Source organism: Schistocerca piceifrons, chromosome 2 (genome assembly GCF_021461385.2).
Source record: "Schistocerca piceifrons isolate TAMUIC-IGC-003096 chromosome 2, iqSchPice1.1, whole genome shotgun sequence".
Taxonomy (NCBI): domain Eukaryota; kingdom Metazoa; phylum Arthropoda; class Insecta; order Orthoptera; family Acrididae; genus Schistocerca; species Schistocerca piceifrons.
Window position 1 is genome coordinate 546,768,694 of NC_060139.1, and position 21,765 is coordinate 546,790,458.

Sequence of the window (21,765 nt, forward strand, 5' to 3'; positions counted from 1 at the left end):
TTATTATTTCTGATGCAACATTATCGTGGTGCCATTTTTCAACAGGAGAATGCTCCACTACACATAATATGTGTCTGCAAGAACTGTCTGCCTGATGTTGAGGTAGTCCTGTAGCCAGAAAGGTCCCTAGATCTCTCTCCAGTAGAAATAAGGTGGGACGTCAAAGCCATCCCAGCGCCAGTATACAAAATTTCATGGACCAGTCACAACATGTGTGGATCAGTTTGCTCAGGAGAGGACACAACGGTTTTATGACACCTTTTGCAATAGAAGAGTGCATGCATCTAGGTCAGAGGGTGCACACAATCATAGGCTTTTATTGATAAGTCCTTTGTAAAACTGATTCGATATAGTAATCGCCGAAATGTCATCACGTAGGCTCACAGCCTGCCAAGTTTGATTTAGTGTGTTCCTCTCCTTCTGTGTGCTTCACTTTTTTTGTCAGGCAGTGTAATTGGTTTCAGTCGAAACCGGGAATTGGGAAATGGTGGTGAGAAGCAGCAGTACAGATGTACGTTATTGTTACACGCAGATAACCACATTGTTCACTCAGGAACCCAACGTGGTTTCTTGTACCCAATAATGAGGAATACCGCTGCTTCTCATCAGGATCTGAGGATTTCAGATACCGGATGAAACACGTTATTTTGTGGGAAATATTTTATGATATTGTCAGCAAATAAACACCTTCTTATAAATTAAAACTAGATCATCCATGTTCTGACGAAAGAAATCTACTACGTATCATTTCTGGACTTTCTTTATAGTTGCAGATTGACACGTCAAGTAGTTCTACATTTCTTATTTTGTTTACGGAAAGAAACAGGCGTTTGGCTTATTGCCCTCACAGCCGACATATCTGCAAATAAATTCTTCGTACACGTTGTATTTACTTATTACTTGATCCAGACTGAATATTACCATTATCTGAACATCGTTATCAAATGTAAATATTCCCTCACAATATTATGTTGTCATTTTCGTAATGTTCGATTATGTCCGTTTTGGATTCAAGCAGAAACGGCACTTTAAAAGGCACAGTTATGCCTGTGGCGGGAACCGAACCTGTGACATGCATATCAGTCTGTCTTCATGATATTTCAATAATACCAACTCCGAGGTGTTTGTTGGACGAGAATCATACCGTTAGTGATTCCACATTAAGGATAAGTTGAATAATTCTCTTAGAAAGTAGTGAAAAAAGCAATTAGAAAATTTCATCTGATCAAGTAGTGGCGAAGTAGCTCAACAAGCTCTCGTATCTTTCTACAGATGAGAAATCGAATGTTCAGATCACGGAGTTAAAGGTACCGAAATCTTCGTTCTTTGGTTGACATTATGTAGTCAGTGCCATAAGCAGAGATCTGTACGAGTGGTCAGTCGTGGAAAAGAGTAAACATTTCATTTTTCTACTATAAACTTCTCTGTTTCCAACCAGTCACATGTAGATAAATGCCTTCAGTTTAACAGGTCCACAAGTAAATTAGCCAGATCGGTTGTTTGACTGGGACGGAGACAGGAGAGAGTGTTAGTCTACCCGAAGAACAGATCTGTAGTTAAAGGAGGCAGTGTGGGTACTGACAGCCCAGGTCCTGGACGGCTTGGTCGGCCATGAAGCCCGGCTCCCTCTCCGGCTCGGAGGGCTGCCGGCTGCGCTTGTGGCCGCGAGGCAGCAGGTGCCGCGGCGACTTGGAGCCCTTCCTCGCCTGCTTCACCACTGCTTCCGGCGGGTCGCGGTCCTGGAAACCTCCTGTAATACAGCAAAACACTCAAAGTAAGTTCAGTTAAAGATCGTCACGTCCTAATGCAGAGCAATGTAAGCGACGAGCACTCGACTGCTGGCGGTACACACCTTCGCATGCATCAACGCCATCTCGCGCGCCGCGGCTCTCCCAGAAGTCGGGTTGGCACTGCTCACACTTGAACCCCGTGAAGCCTCTCTTACACACACATTGCCCAGTGGTAGGGTCGCAGCTGTCCGACACGGATCCTGCAAGGACCAACACAAGTCCCTGCATTCTCATTCCATATTATTGTTAGCAAAACGAGGATAATGGAATGTAGTCGAATTAAATCGGGTGATGCTGAGGGAATTAGCTTAGGAAATGAGGCACTTAAAGTAGTAAATGAGTTTTGCTATTTGGGGAGCAAAATAACTGATGATGGTCGAAGTAGAGAGGATACAAAATGTAGACTGGCAATGGCAAGGAAAGCGTTTCTGAAGAAGAGAAATCAGTTAACATCGAGTATAGATTTAAATGTTAGCAAGTCTTTTCTGAAAGTATTTGTATGGAGTGTAGCCATGTATGGATGTGAAACGTGGACGATAAATAGTTTAGACAAGAAGAGAATAGAAGCTTTAGAAATGTGGTGCTACAGAAGAATGCTGAAGATTAGATCGGTAGATCAAATAACTAATAAGGAGGTAATGAGTGGCATTGGGGAGAAGAGAAATTTGTGGCACAACGTGACTAGAAGAAGGGATCGGTTGGTAGGACATGTTCTGAGGCATCAAGGGATCACCAATTTGGTATTGGAGGGCAGCGTGGAGGGTAAAAATCGTAGAGGGAGGCCAAGAGATGAATGCACTAAGCAGATTCAGAGGGACGTAGGCTGCAGTACGTACTGGGAGATGAAGAAGCTTGTACAGGATAGAGTAGCGTGGAGAGCTGCATCAAACCAGTCTCTGGACTGAAGACCACAACAACCACAACAATCATTCATCTATTAATTTTACCTTAGCCAAACTGATTTACATTTATTAGTCTTCCTAGCATGTAGGCAGAACAAGTTACATTATCTGAGCAAAAGTATCTGGACATCAAGCTGTCACGAGTGGCGGATCTGCCAGTATAAAATGATGCGGGGAGTATTGTGCTACGAGCAGAGAATCAATAACAGCAGAATGGATCGGTCTAAAGAGTTCGCTGACTTCGAATGTGAACTGGGCATTGGTCGTCACCTGAGTAACAAATGTATCGAGAACATTTCAACTCCTCTAAGGCTATCCAAGTCGACACTCGCTTGGTGATGTGACTGTGAAATGGAAACGCGAAGAAACGACCACAGCTAAACACAGATGAGCCAGACCTCATGTACTGACGGACATGGACCGTCGAGAATTACAGAGGGTAGTTGTAAAAAGTAGTATGAAACCAGCGCGAGGAGTCTCTAGTGAGTTCCAAAGTGCTACCAGCAGTCCAAGTAGCACAATGACTGTACACTGAGAGTTAAAAAGAATGGGATACGACAATCGAGCAGCTCCTCACAAGCTGTCCTGATAAAGAACACGAAATTTCTGTTGTCAGTGCTAAGTGACCCTTAACGTGAAGTAAAGAGCTACGTCGTTGAAGACTGGATGACTGGACACGAGTGATTTAGAGTGATGAATCACGCTACACACGGTGGCAATACGATGGAAGTGTTTCGTTTTGGCGAATACCTGCAAAACATTAACTGCCGTCACGTGTTGTGTCAACAGTGAAATATGGAGAATGTGATGATACGCTATGGGGTGTTTTTCGTGGTTAGAAATGTACTAAATGTGGAAGGATATGAAGACATTTTACATCACTGTGTGCTGCGTACAGCACAGGAACAATTGTAAGCGGATGATTGCATCACCATGACAGTTAAGATTGTCCTAAAGCAGCATCTATGAATCCAATAGAGGACCTTTGGAATGAGTTACAACGTCAATTTCACTCCAGACCCCAGCGTGTAACATCGCTACCTTCTCTGGTTTTAGCTCTAGAATAATGTTCAGCCATTCCCCCACAGTCGTTGAGACACGCCACTGAAAGAGTTCCCAGCACACTTCAAGCCATCATAAAGCCGAAGGGTGGACGCACCCCATATCAAAGTCAACTAATAGATGTTCGGAAACTTTTGATGAGATAGTGTATGTTCTCCGGAAGTAAATGCTATGTCGTTCCCTTTTCTTACTTCTATTGGCATTAATTGTTCTAAATGTTTAAGAGACCTGTATTCTAAGAATTTTTAGCGTATTTCAGCCTCGTCAGAAACTGTGATAGACTAATATACTGAAAAATCCGCCTCAGTTGCGAAAATTTTTTGGTCTTTACCTAGGCTTCGTCTAGAATGATCTAGTCTTCTTCAGAAGCATAAAATTACTATAACATGCCAGGTAAGGGCCAGTCAACATTGAAATTAAAACCTATAGTACCATGGTACCATGTCGAACTAAAACTACTTAACTGAAGTCCAGCCCCGGCATCACTTCACCACGAGGTCGGTTGGCAGCGGTAACTACGATAGCACTGACCAACGTAGTTGCCGCTGCCAACCGACCTCGTGGTGAAGTGATGCCGGGGCTGGACTTCAGTTAAGTAGTTTTAGTTCGACATGGTACCATGGTACTATAGGTTTTAATTTCAATGTTGACTGGCCCTTACCTGGCATGTTATAGTAATTTTATGCTTCTGAAGAAGATTAGATTATTCTAGCCGAAGCCTAGGTAAAGACCAAAAAAATTTCGCAACTGAGGCGGATTTTTCAGTATATTACCTGTATTCTGTATGCGTATCACTATTTTATTACTGCTGCAAACTACAATTTTACCTACTTTCATCGTCAACTTAGCCACGTCAGCGCTCCTTACGTGCCCTGTCTTAACTTTAACTCACCTCTGCTGTCACATTCGCAGTGCCTCAGTTGTCCAGCGTTCTCTGTCGGCCGGAGGCCTGAGTCGCCAGCTTGAAAAAGAAAAACAAAAACGAACGTAACTTTAGCACATTATGAACGGGAAAAGATATTTTAGTGTTTCGTCAATTCATTACTCTTTTATGAAGTACAGCTTTGACACACGATGACAACAAATGTATTTCGTATTAGTTATTCATAATCAGCTTCATTACATTTCGTCACTAATTTAGTCCCATGTCGGCTACTCGAAGATTGGCATTCGCGAAGACAGAAAGAAAAACCTTCAAGTTCACTTACATTTTGTTTTTATTACTGTACTTGTTGGCTGCCAGGTGAAGATGTGTATTGAAATATGTGTAAAACACTGGAAAATCACCACCTGAATATGAGTTCATAATTTAATGTTTCTCCCAATTATACAACGAACTATAAAAACACAAGATAACGTGTCCAGAGTTTTCTTAGTATTGTTGCAAAAATATATTTTGTGTTGAGTTAATAACCTACAGTATAAATGAAAGTATCTGTATGGACCTCTAACTTTTACTGGATATAAAATGTATCTACTGAAAAGTTACCAGTGAACATAACTGGGAGGCGTCGAGGACACGGGAGGGAGGGGGGGGGGGTGGAGAGGCGGGTGTATTGCGGTGTATTGCTGTTCCCAAAATAATGAACAGGTCACTCTTTTGAGCAACTTAATAACAGCAGTATAAGTAACGGAACGAGTGCCACTGTGACACAAAAGACTTTCTGTAAGTACGCAGACATAAGATTATTGTGACGGAAGAAATAAGGAAGAAGGAGGAACGTCCAGTCGACAGCGTGGCCATTAGAAACGGAATGGAACCTCTGATTGTGAAAGGATAGGGTAGGAAACCCGCCGTGTTTTCTTGAAATGAACCATCCTGGCATTTGCCTGGAGCGATTTAGGGAAATCACGGAAAACCTACATCTGGGTCGCTGGACGGGGATTTGAAACGTCGTTCTCCCGAGTGCGAGTCTAATATGCTAACCACTGCGGCACTGAAGAACCAGAGACACATCTGCGGTTTTCCGGAAAAATAGACTGGTCAATGGTGGCTACCATCAGAACAGCGCTAAGCAACCGGAGACCACAGAAAGTACGTACCATTTTACTTCCAAACTTCAGCCGAAAGCAGCCGGCCTCAGTGGCCGAGCGGTTCTAGGTCCTACAGTATGGAACCGCGCGACCGCTACGGTCGCAGGTTCGAATCCTGCCTCGGGCATGGATGTCTGTGATGTCCTTAGGTTAGTTAGGTTTAAGTAGTTCTAAGTTCTAGGGGACTAATGACCTCAGAAGTTAAGTCCCAAAGTGCTCAGAGCCATTTGAACTATTTTTTTCAGCCGCAAGCGACTGGAGGGCATGCAGCTTAAGTCACCGTTCTGTGAGCGGCTGTTATTCGCTAGCCGTGTCATTCAGATCGCTGTAAGTCGCTTCGCCCCTCTTTGCGTTACCACTTCCTGTCAGAGCTAAATCCTGTTGAAATTCTTCGTTACTGGAAAGAGGAGCTTCTTTCCGTGTTGCGTGTACTGATACCGCAGTCCCGAGAGGGCTTTCAAGCAGCTAAGAGCTGACAATATGTGCTAGAAAATGAAACTGGATTTGATCAATACTGGTTACTTGTTTTCCGTGTATTATTCGTGGAAGATATCGATAGAGGACTTTCCTGCAAAAGTCAAAGATCCCAGGATCGAGCTCCGATGCGGCCCGCAATTCTTATTTGCCAGGAAATTTTTATATATCATCTCGGTAAAATAAATTTACGTCGTTATTTTTTCTGTGTTTGCAGATACGTCCCTGTATTCCTGCCCGCTTTGAATCGCTATGCCACAGTACTGCAGCACTTCGTTAGAAGAGCGAAAACAAAACGGCGCAATCCTTCTGCACCATACCAGTGGTCTGTTAATTTCGTTGATTCAGTTTCAGGAAGGCAGAATTGAGAATGTGGACAAACAAAACACTTTATTCTACTGGCTGATTTTACTTAGGGTCGTTTTTACAATTATTTATTTCTTGATTTCTTATTAGTTTATTTTTTATGGAAGAAATAGTTGATCAAGTGAATATCCGCAGCTAAGGAACGTATTTATAGAATAAAAATCCGCTTCAGTTGCCAATAATTTCCGAATTTATTCCACGACTAGTTTCGAAGCCTAAAGCTCCATCTTCAGGTGCCACCAGATAATTACGGTCTCATAAATGTGTGGCGGCCACTCAGTCGTTGGGGATGACACACACGTCAACAGAATGCATGGGAGCGTAGGACCAGCAACCACAGAGCCCGCCTGGACAGCACGACACAGAAGTGGTTGCTGGTCCTGCGCCTACATGCGTATGGTTGACTTGCCACAACGCCACATATTTATGAGACCGTAGTTATCTGGTGGGACCTGAAGATGAAGCTTTAGGCTTCGAAACCGGTCCTGGAATAAACTACTGGTAACTAAAGAGGATTTTTTGCCACAAATATTTTTTATGAGTTGGCAGGTAAGAGAATTCTCCTTCACATGAATCTCCCATGCAGTTATTTCTTCTTTAGTAGTTACTTGCAAATGTATTAAACACTTCGCATCAGTGTGAGACTTTTCTTGCGAATGCTTGACAACAGAATTAGAGCGCAGTTTCGCTGGTAGTGGAAGCTGGTGGTACTCACCAGTGCGGCAGACGTCTGGAGCGGCCTGGGTGAGCGTGTTGCCGGCGAGGCAGGCGGCGCGCCGCAGCAGGCAGGGGCTGGCGTAGCGGCGGCCGTCGCTGCCGCACACCTCCTCCCCCCGGCCGCCCTCTGCGTCGTCGACATCTGCGTCACCGCCGCTGGCCGGGCACTCGGGGCACTCGCAGACGGAGCGGCCGGCGCGCAGCACGCACACCTCGCCGCCGGAGCACGCGCACTTCTCTGCCGCACCTGTCGGCAGCCCACACTTACACTTACACTTTGCTGTTGTGGACCAGCTCTTCGCTCTAGTCCATTATGTGCAGACCTCTTCTCTGTATAACTAACCGCCGCAACCTACATTGATCTGAACCTGCTCGAACACTCTTGCCTTGGTCTCCCTCGACAGTTCTTGATGCCTCTACGTGTGTCCTATCAACATATCACTTCGTGTGGTCGAGTCTTGCGTCTACGTATACATCTGCACTCTACAAGCCACCATATGGTTTCTGGCGAACGCTACTTCGTGTACCACTGTCACTCTCCACCTTTCCCGATATGTTTGCGAATGGTTCGTAACACGAATGACAGTCGGTATGTCTCCGTGTGAGCTTTAATTTCTCTAACTTTGCGTTCATGATAGGAGTAAGCAGTGTACTAGATGATCCATCTAGAAATTACGCTCTCGGAAATTTAACAGTGAGCCACACCGTGATACAGGATGCCTCTACGGCAGCGTCTGCTACTGGACTTGACTCGTCATTTCCGTTACGCTTTCGCACTTACTAAATGAAGCTGGATCTTCTCTATTTCCTATGTCAACCCCATCCGGAATGGATCCCAGACTGACGAGTAGTATCTAAGTATCGATCGAACGATGGTTTTGTATGTTGAAATGATTGTGGACTACAGCTCCTGAGAGTTCTACCGATCAGTCTTAGTCTGGTATCTGCCTTACCTGGAATAAGTTTCTTGTGTTCCACTTTAAATCGTTCCGTACGCATATTTTATGGATGCGTCTGCGTCCAGTATTTATTCTACAATCATGTAAGCATGCAATAACCGTACTTTGTGCCTTTTTAGGCACGATACGCTACATCTGTTTACTCCTTCAAAAAAAAATGGTTCAAATGGCTCTGAGTACTATGGGACTTAACTTCTGCGGTCATCAGTCCCCTAGAACTTAGAACTACTTAAACCTAACTAACCTAAGGTCATCACACACATCCATGCCCGAGGCAGGATTCGAACCTGCGACCGTAGCGGTCGGAGCGGTCCCAGACTGTAGCGCCTAGAACCCCTCGGCCAACCCGACCGGCTTTATTCCTTCATTCCGGTACAATTTTATAGCGTCGCTATTTCTCTGTCTACAACACCATCCGCTAGAAGCCTCGTGAAATTTCCCACGTTATCAGCAAGGTCACTTGTATACCTTGTGAAAAGTAATGATCTTGTAACAGTCCCTAGCGGTACACTCATAGTTACTTCAACGTCTTTGGTCTGTTAGAACTCTTCAATTCAATCACATAACTGGTCTGATATTTCGTACGCTCGTATTTTGTTCACTAGGTGGTACTGCTGAACTGTATCAAATGCCTTCTGGTAGTCAACGAACACGTCAACTTGGGCGCTGGTATCTACTGCTTTCTGGGTCTCGTGGATAGACAGATCGAGGTGTGTTTCACACGTTCGTTGTTTCTACAGAATCCGTGTTCATTCCTACAGAGGATATTTTAGATCTCCCGAAATGTCACAACAAGCGATCATAAAATATGTTCCACGACAGATCTTCGTCAACGTTACAGGCCTATATTTTATTGTGTCTTTTCGACAACATTTTTTGAAAATGTGAATAACGCGCTTTTTTTTCCAGCACGAGGAAAGTTTCGCTCCTCCATCGACCTATAGTGCACTGCTGCTAGAAAAGCAGTAAGTCCCGCAAACTCTATGTGGAACCGTATTGGTATCTAGTCATGTCAAGTCGCCTTTCCTCTCTTGAGCGATTTCAGGTGATCTGTATCCCGTGGCCACTAATTTCAATATCTGTCATTTTGTGCCAAAGGTTTCGTTTTCTCCCAGTTTGATTCAGTATCCTTTCATCAGCTATTTGATTCACCCAATCTTCATTATTATTCTGTATCACTCATTTCAAAGGTTTCTGTTCCCTTCTGGGCTGACTCTTTATCATCCACGTTTCGCTTCACATTTCAGACAAATATTTCACTTCACATTTCAGACAAATACTTTCGGAGAAGTTTTTCTAATACTTAAAATAAATTCCATGTTTAAAATTTCTCGCTTTCAGAAACACTTATCCTGCAGTTGCACTCTGCAATTTCTACCCTCTTTAGTTCGGCCATTGTCAGTTTTTTACTGTCCAAAATGCCCACATTTTACAGTACACCGTCATTATGGACAATGACATCAAACTCGTGTCAGACGAGCTCACGAAGAAAAAAGTTTAATGAACGTATGTGAGAAAATGTAAGATATCTACGCTTAAGACCGTTTTATTCTGTGGAAACCCTGCCAACAACCTTGATGCGAATTAATCTCGTTTTATTATTTAGGTTTTATTCATGGCTACCAGTCCTAGTGGACCAGTTATCTGTATGTGATCTGAAAGGGGGCATTTGATTATTCTACTGTAGAAAATAGAGCCTAAATCATGTCTTAGTTCATTACACTCCCAGCTCACCAAATAGATTATATTCTGCCCCCTCGTGCAAACATCACTAAAACATTGTACGCCTGCTGCACAGTTTTCCATGTCTGAATTACGACTGTTTGCAGCTACGGATTCACCTATTGTACGCATGTTACACAATTCCAGTTGAAGGGAATTATAACTATCATTGACAGTAATGTTTAACTTTTGTCCACTAGTGAGCACTATCATGTAGGATAACCAACTAACCCCTCTAATAAGTATGTGACTGTACTAAAATAGGGCATAATAAATTCTGAAAGACACTCTTTAGTTGCAAATTTCGTTATTAATAATATTAACCACAGGAAGTTGCTATGTACAGCCACCTGTGTGATAGAGATAAAAGTAAATGTACCTTCTCATTGGAGCGCGTTGTTTCTCCGATTGTGAACGAGACTAAGCCATTTTGAGGAGAGAACGTCAAGAAGTATACAAGCATGTTATAATGCACAAGGTGCAGCATCACTATTTTGAGTGTTAGTAACAGTCGTTGTCACCCCATATCTACAAGGAATGTACTTTCGAACCGACTGCTTTCATTTTGGTTCCTGTTTTATTTTTATTTAATTTTAAGGTTATTTTTCAGTTTAATGAGACCTAGTCTTTCAGTCCCTTCTCGTCTTGAACGTAGGCCCTCACATGCTCGGAAGTACGCAGGGGGTGGAACATAATTTTGGTGCATCGTTGGTGATTTTTGTTTTATGGGTTTTAAGTCGTGATTGAAAGCATATTCCTATACGTAACGTTTCTCCTCCCAAAGCTGCAGACATCATCAGACGTTATCAAGACTCAGATAGCAGTCTGGAGATTTAAACAAGTTCAACAAGCGGAGAGGTTGATATGTATCCACGCAATGGACGGGTCGTCACTTTAGACTGCTAACTAAGGTTGCAGCGAGAATTGCACCGACATTGCGGCATCCGCTGACGACCGACAACGGCTGAGGATTGTCAGTCTTTCCAAATCAGAGCGCCAGTAGTTGCGTCATCTCGTTGCAACCTATCTCAACGTCTGAAAGCACGGACTTCAGACGACGGTCAGCGTAATTTAGATCTGTTTTCTTCGGTCGAACCGGGAAGATTACCAAATTCAAAACGTGGGTTGTGAGACTTGCTTAATTTTAGCACAAGGAAGAAGGAGTTTATGGCACGCAGAGAAAGAGAAAGATAATAACTATTGTCTATGGTCGGAAATGCTACTTTGTTGGGAACCGCAAGTTTCGAACAACTTCAAAATTTAGTAATAAGTAATTGAATGATACCTTCTATTACATTATGCGTCTGGAACGTAGACAAAACCTATAACGGAAATTTTAGGCCTCGATTACAATCTGAGAAAAAAAAATTGTGTTCGAGTGAGAAAGGGGGCGTTGTTAATTTTGATGCTTAAAGCTATTATAGTTAAGGTGTTTTTGTGGATTGTGTTATTTGAGAATTAGCTGTCTAGCTTTAATTATTATTATTATTATTATTATTATTGGTTTTTGTGCCAGTTGAGTGGTGACTCTGTTACATGAGATTGTTTGCAAATATGGTGCATGTGTCTCCATTTTCCAGTGCGTTAGGTGTCCAGAAAAATTTATTCTAAAATTTATATTTGTCTTTAACATCGGTGTTGAATTTTGTCATTGAAAGTTAACTGAATTTATTTCAAGTTCTGCATAGTGATTGTAATTTTGGTTTTCAATGTCACCATGAATCATCTCGAATATGTAATACAACGCTCCTCTTTTCATCTCATACACATATTAGCAAGCCGGCCGCTGTGGCCGAACGGTTCTAGGCGCTTCAGTCCGGAACCGCGCTGCTGCTGCGGTCGCAGGTTCGAATCGTGCCTCGGACATGGATGTGTGTGATGTCCTTAGGTTAGTTATGTTTAAGTAGTTCTAAGTCTAGGCGACTGATGACCTCAGATGTTAAGTCCCATAGTCCTTAGAGCCATTTGAACCATATGAACATATTAGCAAAATTTATCTACTTATTTTCTTAACTGAGAAAAGAGCATATAGTATTTGCCACATCGTTTTGGAGACAGGTAGAGATCATTCACATGCATTCGGCGATGTTTCAGTAGCAAAATTCAAAGTGCCCAGTCGTCACGAAGCACAGAGGCGTCGCGGTATACATGCCGCACAAGGAGGCTAGAATAGATTTCAGTTATCGTGTGACTTCTAGCGATCATTGTCGACACCTCTGTGACGGCAGCCGAAAGGCACATGAACAAAATTCGCAGCTTAACGAGGACGCGAGTAGACGGTATACTGACCGCAGGGCGCGCCGGCGTGCAGCACGTGCAGGGCGGGGTCCCTGCGCAGGCAGGCGTCCCTGCGCAGGTGGCACAGCGTCTGGTAGGAGCGGCCGTCCGAGCCGCAGACGGGCGCCGCGGCGGCGGGGCAGGCGGGCGGGCAGAGGCAGCGCGCCTCGCCGGACGACGGCGACACCAGGCAACGCGGCCAGCCGCCGGCGCCGGCGCCGGGGCCCGCGGCTCGGCAAGCGGCCGCCGCGCACGGGTTCACGCCTGCGCACACACACCGCTGCACTCGCCACACTCACTCTCAGCTCTGCCTAGAGCGGTCCAAGTTGCCCAACACAATAACACATTATCTGGTCACAAGCATCCCCGTACCCCTGTTTGGTGCGGAGTTGACCACTAGGTGTCACGATAGCTTGACCCGCCACAATCCTACATACCTATAAGTCCCTCATCCGCCCCATCCTGTGTTATGCCCACCACACTTGGATCTTCGCTGCACCCCCCCCCCCCCCCCCCCCGCAACTACAAATCCCTCCAAATACTCGAGCGCCATGCACTCCAACTCGCTTGTCGCATCCGTCTCCCGTCCCCCGTGCGGAACCTTTATGATCTGATTCCCTTCCCCCATGCTGGCCGAAGTGGCTGTGCAGTTAAAGGCGCTGCAGTCTGGAATCGCAAGACCGCTACGGTCGCAGGTTCGAATCCTGCCTCGGGCATGGATGTTTGTGATGTCCTTAGGTTAGTTAGGTTTAACTAGTTCTAAGTTCTAGGGGACTAATGACCTCAGCAGTTGAGTCCCATAGTGCTCAGAGCCATTTGAACCATTTGAACCCTTCCCCCATCTCCTCCTCTTCCCTGAATGAATATGAATCCTATACGTCTCCAGCAAACTGGATCTCCCCCAATACTTTGGTTTCCCCCATCCTCTCCCACCCTAGCCTGGTGCTGGGCCTGTACCACAGTGTCCCATCTGGCAATTCAGAGGTGGGCTGCTAGATTTGTTACTGGTAGGTTTGATCATCATGCGAGTGTTACGGAAATGCTTCGGGAACTCGGGTGGGAGTCTCTAGAGGAAAGGAGGCGTTCTTTTCCTGAATCGCTATTGAGGAAATTTAGAGAACCAGCATTTGAGACTGATTGCAGTACAATTTTACTGCTGCCAACTTACATTTTGCAGAAAGACCACAAAGGTAAGATAACAGAGATTAGGGATCGTACAGAGGCATATAGGCAGTCATTTTTCCCTCGTTCTGTTTGGGAATGGAACAGGGAGAGAAGATGCTAGTTGTGGTACAAGGTACCCTCCGCCACGCACCGTATGGTGGATTGCGGAGTATGTATGTAGATGTAGATGTAGTCTCCATCCCCACACACTCCATACCCTCACCCAAGGTGGCTTCCGCCAACTACCCTTCCCAGTTGATGTCCTCATGCCTTCCATCTACCCCTCCTACCAGATCTAATCCCTCCTTCTTCCCCCCACCCCCTCCTCAGGGTTCCCTCTCTCCCTTCCTCTCCACCTTCTCTTCTTCCTCCTTTTCCCCTGCTGGCCACCTTCTTTCTCCTTTTCACCCCCTCCCCCAGGCTTCCGGCTCCTTACTTCTCCCCTCAACTGCCCCCCTCCTCGCCCCTCCTGGCTTCCCCCTACCGCCTATCCCCCCTCCCTTTCCTTCCCCCCCCCCCTCCTACCCTTCACCCAGTGGTAGGTCCCATTCGGTACAGTGATTTTTATCATTTTCGTTGTGATGTCAGTGTTTCTCCAGTGCCGTGTGCAGTGCTACGTTCCACCAGCACCAACAGTGTCGCCAGCACCATTCATTTGTGTTCCCACTGCAGTGTTTCTTTGTTTACGTGTCGACTCACAGTGCTCATTCTCTGCATGTGTATGTGGCTCTCGTCTATGTTGTTTTTAAATCAACCATTTACACTCATCTATTTTTGTTCTTGTTTATTCACCATTATTATTATTATACCATTCTATGTTATGTGTTCTATTCTCATTTGACTATGTTTTTCTGTAACTCTCTTGGCTGAAGAGCGGCGTATTGTGCCACTGCCAGCCCACCCCATTTTGGGGAGTGAAATAACAATAAAGAAAAAAAGGCAATAACAGCAGATTCGATCGTTCAGATAAGCTCAGTGACTTCTAACGAGTCCTAATTTTCTTTCAACCTATTGTTCAACTGTTGAGCTTGTTTAACTAGTGCCTGTGAGCAACTATAGCTTCTTGCTACTGACAAAGTAGCACAGATAACAACTGCAAGTTTGGTCTGAACAACCTTGGATAATTTCAAAATTTCATTTGAATAACAAATCCATCAGGGACAGTTCAACCCTCTTAAAGCTGGCCAAGTCGACTATTTGTGATGTGATCGTGAACTGGAAACACAAAGGCACAACCACATTTGAACCATGAACAGGTAGGCCTCATGTGCTGACGGACAGGCACCATCGAGCATTACAGAAGATGGATGAAATCAGCAGAAGAAATCCAAACTCCTACCAGCACAACGTGCCTAGCGAGTTAAAAAGAATGGGTTGCAATGATTGAGTAGCTCCTCGTAAGTCACAGATTTCTGTAGTCAAATCTAAGCGAAGCTTGAGGTGGTTGAGAGAGTAACACCATTGGACAAATGACTGGAAACGAGCGATTTGGGCTGATGAATCACACTACACCCTGTGTCAATCCGACAGAAGGTTTCGGGTTTTTCGAATGTCTGGAGAACGTCACCTGCTACCACGTGAAGTCCCAACAGTGAAGTATGAAGGTACTGCCGCTACAGCGTGGTGGTGTATTTCCTGGTTAGAATGTGGTCCCCTTGTAGCAATTTAAAAAAGGTTAATGTGGAAGGATATGAACTGATTTTATAGTACTGTCTCCTGCATTAATTATGCGAACAGTTACAACAATTCGGAGACAGTTATTATCTGTATCAGCATGAGAACGCACCCTGTCGTAAAGTCGTATCTGCGAGGCAATGGTGTATGGACAATAACATTCCTGGAATGGACTGGCCTGTCTGGAGTCCCGACCTGTACACAATGGGCCATCTTTGGGATGAGTTAGAACGTCCACTTTGCTCCAGACGTTAGCGTTCAGCATCAACACCTTCTCTTGTTTGAGCTCTAGAGAAAGAATGCGCTGGCATTCCTCTACAGACATTCAGACACCTCAGTAAAAGTGTCAAAGCAGAGTCCACACTTATAACGACAAAGGCTTGACACACCCCATATCAATGCCCGCTAGTAGGTGTCCTGATTGTTTTGATCAGATAGTGTATATACAAGAATGAAGAACAAAGCTGAAGACTTCTTGGATGTCTATCTGTTTGGCTGAGCGATCGATAAAGGCAAGAGTTACGTCTGCCAATGTGGGCTGGAATTCCTAATAACGAAAAGATTCCATAAGAAAATATGGATAACATGTACAAGATATGAAAAGGATTTCAAATGCCGCTACCAGTCACAAAATGGCGTGGCACAACAAGTGAATGATTGTTTTACAAAAAAATTTCATGTGAACAGAAGACCAACACACAAAGTGACATCACCTCTTACTAGGTTATCCTTCTCTCTCTCCACAGGATGGTCACAGCAGTCATATAAAGAAGCTTTAATATCTGTATAAACATGTGTCAAACGTTTTTGAAATGCCTTTATAGCATGATGATGAGGTATCACCTCGGAACATGTCGCTAAATAAATAATTTAGTTGTCAACAAATTTTGTGGCTGATAGCGGTATTTGAAATCCTTCTTATATTTTTGAAACAGTCACGGTCGATTAAGAGACAATATTAATTCAAATTATTTAATATGTACAGTAACCTAAAGGGAACTATTACAATCGAAGACCAAGACAAAAATTTTGAGATTAAAATGGGCGTAAGGTATCGACTCATTCTGTCTACCTGTACATCTAAGAAGGCAGTGAAGGAACTAAAATAAACGTTTCGCAGTGGATCAATGATACGATTCGTTGATGACAATGCCATCCTCAGTAAAAAATTGGAAACAATTACACGATCTATTGGGTGGAATTAACTGTATACTCGGTACAGAATATAGACAGAGTAAAACATACAAAGACGAAAGTACTGAGGGATAAAGTAATGAGATTAAGAAGAAACTGAGGATCACTTAGCAAATAAAATTACGGAATTATAATAACCTCGAAGGGAGATGGCACATAGCGGATGAAGTACGTAGGACATAAGAAGGAGACTATAGGCACAGGGAACACTTCTCCCAAAGATAAGTCTACTAATATCAAACATCGATCTTAATTTTGTACAATTATCTCGGCGATTCTGCATCCGAAGCCCAGCAGTGTGGTGAAGTGCAATGTGGACTATCGGTACATAGGGAAAGAAATGATTTCAAACGTTTCTGATGTGCTGAAAATTAAGCGCACTGTTCCTATAATAAATTGTGAGATCCTCCGTAGAAGTGGGATGAAAAAGAATGTGTGGGAAACACGAACTAGAAGAAGGGACAGGATAACATGGCATGTGTTAAGCACCAGGAAATAACTTTCGTAGTGATACAAGAAGCCGTATGCTGCTAAAAACCGTAGGGGAAGATTGAGGTTAAAGCATATAGAATAAATAATTGAGGCTCACAGTGTTTGCGCTCCTTCGAGACGGAGAAAGAGTCGAGAACAGAAAATAATGGCGGGTCATATCATACCAGTCAAAATACTTATGAAAACAAAAAACAGTAATGCAAAGTGGAGGGTGCTACAAGATTCTGTCCATCGTCCATTTCATTTATCGCAGGCGTATGTACGAAGGCGAACACAAACGAGAATTTCTTTCCTGTGGGCGAGAGACGAGTTCCCTTGTTGGGTGCCTCTACTGCACATTGTTGTGGTCCAGTCGACCAACCATCATCTCTTATGAAAGCATCAGTCACGTCGCAGTAATAGTATTTATTTTCGTAATCTCTACTCCATGTGTTCCGAGATTTTGCAGTTATAAACATTAAAGCATTAAACAATAACATGATGACACCAGTTTCTGTTTTCTTGTATGGTAATGAGGTGCAGAAACTGCCGCGCTGCTTCCACAGTCGTGCTTGGAGAAAGCGTTCAGGTTTGTGTTTCCTCGCCCACAGCGAAGAAAGCATAGCTAATAACTACTGTGAAATGGTTTTTTTCTGGCATGAAAGAGAGATCACCTTTAATTTGCTCCTCCAGGCCCCTCAGTTAACCGGTATTACGTACTGCAAGTGTTAAAGCGTTTGCGTGAGGTACGGCCGAAGGAAACGTTCTGCTCTGTGACTATCGAAACATTGTGCCCTCCATCAAGACAACGTTTCCAATCACATAGTACTGAGTGTCGGTCAGCTTTAGCTGGAAACAAAAAATTACTGTTTCGCAGCCATCCTGTTCACCGGATGATACCATGGCAATTACTCCTGTTCCCAGTACGGACACGACACCTTTCCTGGACACAAAAGAGGTGAAACAAAAATCACAGGAGGCATTATGAAGCACAACTGAGATAACTTAAAGAACTGTTTCGTTCAGTTGTTGGAACACTGGGACAAATTCATTAGAGCCAATGATCGCTGTGCTGAAGGTGATACAATTTTGTAATTGTTCTGTGGAATACAAATTGTGTAACTGAAGAATTTTAATTACTCGTGGATCCCATTTAACGTTTTTCATAATCCGTTTGTGACATTCAAACATTACTTTTGATAAGTATTCGTACGTGAAAGAGGAAGCGCATGTTTCTGTGCGGTCAATGTTCCTAAAGTCTTTAATTAATGAGATCATGAAGTAAGTATTGTTTGTTGCATGTAACTACTTGCTTTCTTTGAACTACTCTTTCAAATAGAAGAATAGTGTATTGAGCTTGTTAAAGTTTTTACCAAAACCTTTCGTAACCAAGAAACCAGACATGTGTAACTACATTTGCCAAATTGCCGCCAAAATTCGGATTCTGCTCTCCTGCCACATGCTGACAGATCAAGCAGGTAAAATCGAGCTGTAGCGGTAGTGCTGGTGTTCAAAATTAATACGTTTCTGACTTTTTTGTGGATAGTTCCACTGCATTCTCAAACAAGCGTTATGGTGGTATAAGATACCTTTAAGAGGTCTCCATTAGCCTTACAGGGCAAATCATTCCTCTTAAAAGACATCTTTGCCGGCCTGAGTGGCCGAGCGGTTCTAGGCGCTACAGTCTGGAACCTAACGACCGCTCCTGTCGCAGGTTCGAATCCTGCCTCGGGCATGGATGTGTGTTATGTCCTTAGGTTAGTTAGGTTTAAGTAGTTCTAAGTTATAGAGGACTGATGACCTCAGATGTTAAGTCCCATAGTGCTCAGAGCCATTTGAACCTTTTTTTGAAAAGACATCTTTACATCAATAACTTGGCAGACAATTTTAAGAACGCCAGTCATCAAGCACGTTACATTTTACTCCGTGACATGTGTTCAAGACTTATGCAAGGCAACTGGAGCGTAGAATGGTAATGAAACTTTCAATTGGCTCAAAAATGGTTCAAATGGCTCTGAGCACTATGGGACTTAACTTCTGAGGTCATCAGTCCTCTAGAACTTAGAACTACTTAAACCTAACTAACCTAGTGACATCACACACATCCATGCCCGAGGCAGGATTCGAACCTGCGACGGTAGCGGTCACGCGGTTCCAGACTGAAGCGCCTAGAACCGCACGGCCACACCGGCCGGCCTGAAACTTTCAATTACGCGGTTTATCAGCAAGTTATGCATTGAGGCGAGTTACGTACATGCATACGATTTATAAGCTGATTTTTTTTATTTATAGTCGCCAACCTAATGAAATAAGTTCTACCTACAGACCCAATTACGAATCTCTCAGCGGTCAAGCTATCTGAGTCACCAAGGGCCACTGGGCTGATTGCTTAAAGATGAATACTGTATTTGTTATTCTAGCTTCCCGTCTATTGTAGAGTGGTATAGTTGTTTCTGGGGAACTTACCTGCGAGTACCCTCTATTGTTGAGTGGTGTAGTTGGTTCTTGGAAGCCTTACCGATGTGGCAGCTACCCTTGTTGAGTGGTTCTATTTATGGGGCGACTTTCTGGTAAGACAGCTACATTTGTAGTTTGGCATTGTGTCTGGGGAGCCTTACCAGTGTGGCAGTTACGCTTGTAGAATGGTGCTGCTGTTAGTGGAGAGGCATACCTGTGTCAGGTTTCCCTCGTAGAGCGCTGCTCTTTGTGGAGAGCCTTACCAGTATGGCAGCTATCCTTGTTGCTGTTTACGAGGAGACTTACTGGTGTAGCAGATACCCTTGTAGAGTGGTGTTTCTGTTACTTGGTGGCCTTACCAGTGTGGCAGCTACTCTTACGGGGTGTTGTTGTTTGTGGCGGTCCTTACCGGTGTGGAAGTTATTCTTGTAGAAAGGGGTTCTGTTTGGCGAGACTTACTACTGTGCCAGTTACCCCTATAGAGTAATATTGTTTGTGAAGAGCTTTGTCAGAATGCCAGCTACATTTGTATGATGTTTCGGGGTAGCGTTTACCGTGCGAGGTGGCGCAGTGGTTAGCACACTGGACTCGCATTCGGGAGGACGACGGTTCAATCCCGCGTCCGGCCATCCTGATTTAGGTTTTCCGTGATTTCCCTAGATCACTTCAGGCAAATGCCGGGATGGTTCCTTCGAATGGGCACGGCCGATTTCCTTCCCCATCCTTCCCTAATCCGAGCTTGTGCTCCGTCTCTAATGACCCCGTTGTCGACGGGACGTTAAACACTAATCTCCTCCTCCTCCTCGGGGTAGCGTTACCATTGTGACAGTTACCCTCGCAGAATAATGTTGACTGGGGGGAACCTTGCTGGTGTGCCAGCTACCCTTATAGAGTGGTGGTGCGGAGGCGTATCGATGTGGCAGTTACACTTGTCGAATGGTGCAGCTGTTAGTGGAGACATACACCGGTGGCAGCTACTCTTGTAGAGTGCTGGTGTATGTGAGGAGCCTTGTCAGTGTAGCAGCTACATTTGTAGTGTTCTTGCTTGTGGGATGACTTGCCAGTGTAGCAGCTCTCTCTGTAAAGCGATGTTGATGTTTGTGGGGAGCAGTACTAATGTGTCAGCTACCACTGTGGAGCCTTACTGAAGGTGCAACCTCTGTTGTACAGTTCGTTAGTTGCTTCGTGGGAGCCTTACCCGTGTGGCAACTACCCATGGTAGTGTTGTTGTTTGTGAGAAATCTTACCAGTGCAGCAGTTATCCTTGCAGAGTGGTCTTGGTGTTTGTGGGAAGTAATACTGGTGTGCAACTATCATTATAGAGTGTTGTTATTTGTGGGGAGCCTCAGCAGTGTAATAGCTATTCTTGCCGAGTGGTTTTCTGTCTGGTTAGTATTACTGGTGTGGCAGCTAGTCGAGTGACATTGTTTGAGGGGAGCCTTGCCGATGTGACATCCACTCTTACATAGTGATGTTGTTTGTGGGGACTCTTACCAGCATGGCAGCTACCCTTGTAGAATTATGTTGTTTTTTGGGAGCCTTGCTGGTGTGGCAGCTGCAGTTACAGTGTGATGTTGTGTGTGGGGAGCTTTCCCAGTATGACAGTTATCTTTGTAGAACGGGGTTGTAGTGAGCTTTACTGGTACAGCAACTACCCCTACCCCTGTAGAGCGATGTTGTTTGTAGGGCAGCTACCCATGTAGAGCGGTGCTGTTGTCAGTGTCGGGACTTACCGGTGTGGCAGCCGCCCCTGTAGAGGATGGTGAGGGTGAGCCCCTGGCGGCAGGCGGCGAGCCGCAGGTGGCAGTCGCTGGCGTGGGAGCGGCCGTCGGAGCCGCAGACGGGCTGAGGCGGGCCCCGGCAGCCGCCGCCGCACGAGCACTGCGCCTGCCGCCGCGGCCCGGACGCCGACACCCGGCACACCGCGCCCTCCTCGCTGCACCGCACGTCCCGGCACGGCTCTGCCGAACACAACGTCTGTCACAAACACGCTCGCGTCAAGTTGTACTTCGGTGCACAGCTGGCCGAAAATCACGTATTCTCAGTCATCACCCGTTACGATTCATTCGTCAAAACCTTGTTCCGCGGGAGGCGTACCAAAGATAAATCCCTGCAGTCGCGCTGTTCTCTGTGTCCTCGGTGGCTCAGATGAATGAGGGTTTAGCTACCCTCTGTAACAAAAAAACTGAGTGAAAGAATCAACGATCAACCTGAACAGGCGTCAAAGGACGTCCGCCACGAACAAATTCAACGAACAATCTAGGACAAAAAATGAGATTTAAAAAAATGGATAGAGCGTCTGCCATGTAAGCAGGAGATCCCGGGTTCGAGTCCCGGTCGGGGCACACATTTTCATCTGTCCCCGTGGACGTATGTCAACGCCTGTAACCAGCTAAGGGTGTTCATTTCATTGCAAAACCTTGTTAATTATACAAAGTCTTCGCTAGGCAGGATCTACACACTGCCGCGTCAGACTTTACTATTTGGCAGTAGTCAGACTAA

General features: G+C 44.8%; 1 protein-coding gene across 1 annotated transcript in view; it reads right to left on the minus strand.

Annotated features, from left to right (window-relative positions):
- Positions 1 to 21,329, minus strand: part of LOC124775572 (agrin-like) — a 104,197-nt gene extending 82,868 nt beyond the window's left edge. The window contains exons 1-7 of the mRNA XM_047250402.1: positions 21,323 to 21,329; positions 20,997 to 21,224; positions 12,316 to 12,567; positions 7,344 to 7,592; positions 4,647 to 4,715; positions 1,853 to 1,990; positions 1,583 to 1,750 (exon numbers count right to left, since the gene is read on the minus strand). Coding sequence (XP_047106358.1) covers positions 1,583 to 1,750; positions 1,853 to 1,990; positions 4,647 to 4,715; positions 7,344 to 7,592; positions 12,316 to 12,567; positions 20,997 to 21,224; positions 21,323 to 21,329 — 1,111 coding nt within the window. The remainder of the gene's footprint in view (positions 1 to 1,582; positions 1,751 to 1,852; positions 1,991 to 4,646; positions 4,716 to 7,343; positions 7,593 to 12,315; positions 12,568 to 20,996; positions 21,225 to 21,322) is intronic.
- Positions 21,330 to 21,765: the final 436 nt, after the last annotated feature.